Source organism: Ruditapes philippinarum, unplaced genomic scaffold (assembly GCF_026571515.1).
Source record: "Ruditapes philippinarum isolate M1 unplaced genomic scaffold, ASM2657151v2 ctg21692_1_1_1_1, whole genome shotgun sequence".
NCBI lineage: Eukaryota > Metazoa > Mollusca > Bivalvia > Venerida > Veneridae > Ruditapes > Ruditapes philippinarum.
Window position 1 is genome coordinate 1 of NW_026851611.1, and position 6,589 is coordinate 6,589.

Consider the following 6,589-nt stretch of genomic DNA (forward strand, 5'->3'; position numbering starts at 1 on the left):
CAAGGACCATGTTAAATATGGGCAGAAGACCTTCACATGGTATAGTAGGATAACTCTTGCCATTAGCGTCGTAATGCACTAACTTTTTCCCGTCCGATCCCGTTACGTCACCGTAATTGTCAAGCAAAGGTAAAGTAGGAAAGTTTAATTTTCGATCTCTCCATTTTATTGTTCCGTTTTCATTGAACAAACTAATGTAGCCTTTATCTTCCGAGAAAGGTCCATTAGATAGACACACGATATTAACGCTGTCAGATACACAACCTAATGGAATTGGCACCGGATCAAACACAAAATCACTCATCCATTGTATCGAAGCATTTCCTTGTGGAACTTGAAAGTAGAAAGAAAATGAGCCACTTGGTCGACATCCATACATAGGACAACCATCAATAAATAACGAAATTCCGCCTTTTATAAACGATCCAAATAAACATAAAATTAAACTTAGTCTTGCCATTTTAATAACACTGAAGTGAAGTAAACACTATATAAATGTACATGGAGAAATGTGTATAATCTATAAATAGAACAACACACATGCTCTAGTTAATATCTTTATATAAACATTGTTTACACAACGGGTTATCTTTGAATAACGATCATAATTACATAATTTTATACATGGTAGATCATAAATCTTTATGTTAATCTGTATGAACTTTGTTTATCAATTATAGATAAATTTAAGTTGACTGGACGTTGTACAAAAGATATACACTACTGGGCCGTACTGGCCGCTTTTACTTTCAATATGATGTTTGAACTTTGACCTAGGCAAAGTACCTGTTGACTAAGTATTATATTAAAACACGTTATAAAGATATATGGTAAAATAAATTTTATTTAGGCCTATTTCATTATATCTACGTACTAAGCTTGTCATTTCTTTCTTTCTGTTTTTCATTGATAAATTTATGAAATTTGTTGTCTGTTTATCTATTTTATTCATTTAGTTTTTGATTATAAATAAATAAAAAGACATGTTGTAATTGATGTAAATATGTATAGATCTATATGTTGATGCATATCTTAAATGTATGTGTTTACATTTTGGTAATAACAGATGTTTTATGCCCAATGTAAATGTTTTATTATTCACTATTATTAAACTATCGTAATTGATATCCTATCTTTTAAAGTAAATTGAAATGTTAATCGAACATCAAGATTATTTCTAGATTCATATATGATTGTTCTTTTTTATTGCAATGGTGGATATCGGGTTTCATTTAGCATTTATCTGGTACAAACATGGCGCGTTTCACGAATATTTTACAACTTCTTAGATAGAATGAAACATGGCAAAGCGAGTTTTGCCACTTAAATTCAACGTACACTTGATTTATTTCTTATGACAAACTTTTCCAGCAAGTTAATGATCACCCCGCAATTAAGATCACTTTGGTCCAGTCCCGATGGTGGTCTTTACTGAGGGTTTTTACTGCAATTATAATTTTTAATTGCACAAGTTTTCATAGCAATACAATACAGAAGCCTATAAAATACCAGCATAATCTTGCAAATGTATGTAAACTTAATTTTCATAACTTTTTATTTATTTTATTTTATCTTATTTATTAGACCAAACCATCCAAAAAAGGTTTTATAATGTCAACTATTCTAAAAAATATTGCAGTATAATTCCTGCTTATATCTGTTTATAGTTAATCTCTACTCATTTATTTATAATTATGTTGTATAATGGAATATTTACATTTAATTCCTAGAACTAATGTTGTTCAGAAAAAGACCGGAAATTAAGCCTATAAATAAAGTAGTGACGTCTACCGGATTTTCATCACCATTTTTTCTGTCACATAAAATTTTTCCAAAGCCATTTTACTGGATTATGTCTCGCTAAAAGCATTAACAATGACGAAGACACTTTTTCATTTACTTTAAAAATTACAGGATTTATTTCTGCTAATCATACTGTCTACATTGTAAATTGAATTATGCATAAGAAGAAAATATTCATGTAAGAAATCTCAATATGATAAAATATAGATCAATAAAAATGTTAACAGTTTGTTATTCTACTAAGGTTATCCTCGGATATTTCTCCAAGAAGACCCAGGACAGAAACACAAACTTTCCGTTCGTTTGAAAACCACCTTCACGTGCATCTAATAAACTTGACCATCAACATCCCATCCATTTTGTATTTGGCATTTTTAAGAGTAGTTCAAATAATGATAAAGAAAAAAATGTGTGAATGTTATGCTGGACATGAAAGATTTTAGCCTTTCACCGGTATGCCTAGCTAGGTCAGCTTGAACATTCATGCAATCTGAACACGTCCTACACTGTTGTCAACACAGTTTTCTATTTTGATATTGAAATCCTGTAAACTTTAAGTAGACTTTCGAATTCAAAGCTTTATAAATGCATTAAACTAATTCACCTGGTTAAATGTTAAAGACGTTTGCTAGTTTGCACATATACTTGTTTTAAGAATAATGGAATAATGAATACTGTTCGATTAAATTAACTTATATTTCGCATGGTCCTAGAATATGCAAATAGAAATATTTCAAATAAATGAAAATAAGAAGGATCGTCAAATTCATTTCTTTTTGTGATATATGCCATTGTATTGTTTTTGAATCATTGTGCAAAATTACGATAATAGGATAGCAGTATGTTTTTGTTTACCTAAAACTATGTCAAAACTTATTTTCGTTCGATTGTGTAGGAAGATATTAACTTATAAACACACTCCTAAATCCATTTCTGGAACTAAACTAGTATTGAGTAATTACTGAAGGGAAAAAAACGTATTGTCCTTTATGGGGTTTAAACCCACACAGCTAGCTAATCATATAAGTTCCTTATGCATGAAATGATATGAACTATGCATAACTAATCAAATTTAAGGGTAGAGAACTCAAATACTAAATCGGTTACTCCGAATTATTTTTCTCCTACAATTTTTCATTTTTCGTATTCTAAGATCGTGCAAAAAATATATTTTTTAACAGTTTTCATTATTTCAATTATAAATAAACTGTAGGAAACGCCCTTACCTTCAGATTTGGCCAATGATAAAAACGATGCCTCTATTTAAACCTAGATTTGATATACAAACATACATAACGGTCATCATATAATGATAACTATGTATCCAGACTGACACAATATCTATCTCAATTGTTGTTTGATTAAATTGATACAGATTTATATTTATCTTTAACCTTGGCTCCTTTTAAGCAGTAATTTGTCTCTCATTTATGTATATGATTTTCATATAATAGCAGCTATTTATATGTATTAAAATATGAATATGCAAACTAAATTGTATACTAGTTTTATTGTGTTGCTTGGAATTATCCAAAACTTAGAATGCTTAGTGATTGACGGTTGTCCATTATTTGGATGCAGACCAAGCGGATCATTTTCGTTTTACCTTCAAGTTCCTAGAGAAAACGTGTCCTTTAAATGGAGCAGCTCGTTTGTTCTTGACCCTGTTCCAAACGCTCTCGGATGCGTTGCTGACAGTGTTAATATTGTATGCCCGTCTAACGGCCCGTTCTCGGAGGACAAAGGATACATAAGTTTGTATATCGAAAATGGAACCATTCGATGGCGTGATCGCGTGCTGCATTTCCCTACGTTACCATTGCTTGACAACTACGGTGACGTCACAGGATCTGATGGAGAAAAACTGGTACATTATGATAGGGATGGAAAACTGTATCCTATTATTAAATGTTATGGTTTAAATCCTATGTTCAGCATGCAGCTTGTTGGGACTATGTACCTGCTACTAGTTGGCGAGCAAGGAGGACTTGTTGTCAGGGACACGAACGCTATTCCAGTTGCAGAGATATTCCTTAACGATACGGTACAACGAACAAACGGCACATTTCTTCCAATCTCACAGCCAGTCGTGAACGGTCAACGATTCTACTTGCTGACAGAGTTTGTTCCAGAGTCCGAAAATTTTGATCCGTCAGTTTTGAACCTCCAACGTTTATATGCCATTGACATTCATGATAGACCTGCAGACATAATGACAATCGCTTGGTCTTACAACTTTGAAATGGAAAGTCCAACCAATGATGAAATCAATCAAGTTTCCAGAAATGAAAAGATTATGCATATTAGAAACAGTATCCAAAAACAGCAAAATCTTTTGTGGGACTATGCAACTCAAGGTGTCTACGTTTCTTTGCCGCCACCATACATGAGCAATAGACAATCAACTTTCTGGGGATTCAGGGACGAGGGAAATGATACATCATTGACAATTCGTTCACCTCTTGACGTCTCTCACTTAGCAACATTTGAAGCTGACTCAGACGATGTTCGTCATCATGACGGTGGTAAACAAAGTGGCTCTTATTTATGGATCAGTACGGCCGATTCTAGGCTATGCACGATCAAATCAGACGGCAATGTCTCGAGGACTATAAATGTTAACTCTATTTTTGGCACTGACGTTGTTATAACGTCAAAATTAGCTCTCGTGAGACAAAACGACACCGCAGACGATATATTGATATTCGGGGCAAAAATAACAAAACAAACAGACTCTTTTCGAAAGGTTGTTGCATCATTTCCAAATATGAATATAAATGAAACATTCTACGTTGTTGCCATAGATACGTCTTCTCCAACGGGACACATCATGTGGATGCAAGGATTGCCTGACGGATATGAGGTTTATTTTTCATGCTCTTTTGACTTATGTGATACATCTCACTTTTAGAAACATTTCGTTGCATCATGACAATTTTCTTTTTTTAAGTCATGTAAATTTACATTATGCAAATATAGTTAGTATGGATGTTTGATATTTATTCTTGTTGTATCAACTTGAGTAGTGTATGTTACATATTAAATCAACTATGCAAAGCCATTTGAGTACAAAAAGAAAGAGATAATCTGAAAGTTTTTCAAAGAATAATCCTATAAGATATGAACGTCAATGTTTAAACTTAAGCTGACATATTAAAATCATATGAAAATGTATTCAAATGTGTGTTTTTGAAATAATCTTAAAGATATTTTATCATTCGCAGGTAAAAGGGCAGATAACAGGGTTCAGTGGTGCAGCCTACCAACAGAAAGATCAGATAGTGTTTTATGCCGACAATGGAAAATCTGCGAAAATATTTAGCATCAATTAACTCGCTATGTTTGCCAGATTGGAATTAAGTTATTTCATATGTACGATGAATGATAACTTGAATAAATTAAATAAACATTGTTTTAGTCTCTTTATGCATAACCGTATCAATTTTACAATAAATATCATGAAATAAAAGAATGTTATCATATATTGTATACAAATGGGTTGAAAATTGTCAACCTTTATATATCACATATGAGTGCAGTGAGAGTTATCATACTGCACATATTATTTATGTTTGCCGTAAGAGTAATTATATTGCATATTCTATATACGTGTACAGTGAGAGTTACCATGCGACATCATTATAAAGGCTTACGAGTACAGTTGAAACGAGAATATTGTTTAAAATGTTTCAATGAAATGTCAGGTGTAGCTCCCTCATCAAGTGAATGGTACCTTGCACTTTCTGCTCAATAACAATCATTTTAACCTTGAATATTTGACAGATAGTTCACAGTAGAAGGTACCATCTTTGATATGCAGCGGATTGAGAACAATGTTGCAAATTATAATGTCCTATAACACATCATCTGTTTACGCCAATATGAACAGACTTATTCACATTCTGTTATAGAAAGTTAACAAATATGGGATATAGTAAATAATTACTATTTTCTGTTTTTGGCATAGACATGTGAACTGTCAAGAAACTGTATGATTCGTGTTCAAAGTATTTATTTTACATACGTAATTCGGACTCGAAAGGTAAAACATAATAATATTTGTTCATGCCTGCATTTCGAATGCAAATTTGAAGAATAGTCGAATAAAATGCAGCAGTATTTCTGTGTTTCTCAAACGATTGATATGTTTATGAAATGGTTACTACATTACACATGTACATTCACAAAACTAAACAGTTTAATTTACTAAAAATAGTAAAGAAACCATCCATTGAGTATTAAGCCAAGTTTTATTGAAGAATTTGACAAAGAAAATGCAATTTAATTTATGAGGAATATTGTAGAAAAAATATATCTACAAACTCAAAGTTAAATGGAATAATAATATTGTTAGAAACGGAACTGTGCAATTCAATCAAGCATCTTGATTTTGGAATTTGCATTTATTTTGTTAATGGTTGTAACTGATGTCTTTACTTGACACAATTAAAAGGACGCAAGTAGTGTTAGTTGAATTATATCGAGATCATGGAACTACTTGTTTGTAGAAGAGTTTGATTTTGAATTACGCTCGCGGCTCTTGAGAAAATAAGTTATGTTCACATAGGGAAACACTGTCATAGAAAGGTTAAAAACGTGTCTAATAGTTTGTTTCGAAACGTCTTAGCTACCAACGACCATTAAGAACAACTCATAACTCAGAGAGTGTGGCTAAGTGGATGAAACCGTAGGAATATTGTGAAACACTTGCAATAAATAAATCAATGACACAACCTAGGAACATATTTCAAAACTATTGTGCCTTTAGAATCTTGTCAACCACTTT

At 32.2% G+C, this 6,589-nt stretch overlaps 2 protein-coding genes across 2 annotated transcripts; one reads left to right on the forward strand and one right to left on the reverse strand.

Moving 5' to 3' along the window:
- Window positions 1–6: 6 nt before the first annotated feature.
- Window positions 7–537, reverse strand: LOC132760497 (uncharacterized; the record flags this gene model as incomplete). Its single annotated transcript, XM_060752518.1, is given in 1 exon segment — window positions 7–537. A coding segment is annotated over 1 exon segment (454 nt), but the record flags the coding sequence as incomplete, so codon positions are not given.
- A 2,675-nt stretch (window positions 538–3,212) lies between these two features.
- On the forward strand, window positions 3,213–5,215 carry LOC132760590 (uncharacterized). Its single transcript, XM_060752627.1, has 2 exons — window positions 3,213–4,666; window positions 5,028–5,215. The coding sequence occupies exons 1-2, from the start codon at window positions 3,281–3,283 to the stop codon at window positions 5,133–5,135; spliced, it is 1,494 nt and encodes a 497-aa protein (XP_060608610.1). The 5' UTR covers window positions 3,213–3,280; the 3' UTR covers window positions 5,136–5,215.
- Window positions 5,216–6,589: the final 1,374 nt, after the last annotated feature.

Excerpts from the sequence above, each read along its gene's own strand:
- LOC132760590 (XM_060752627.1), top strand. The coding sequence starts at position 3,281 with ATGAATATGCAAACTAAATTGTATACTAGTTTTATTGTGTTGCTTGGA. Across the intron at positions 4,667-5,027 it reads GATTGCCTGACGGATATGAG|GTAAAAGGGCAGATAACAGG; the intron begins GTTTATTTTTCA and ends TATCATTCGCAG.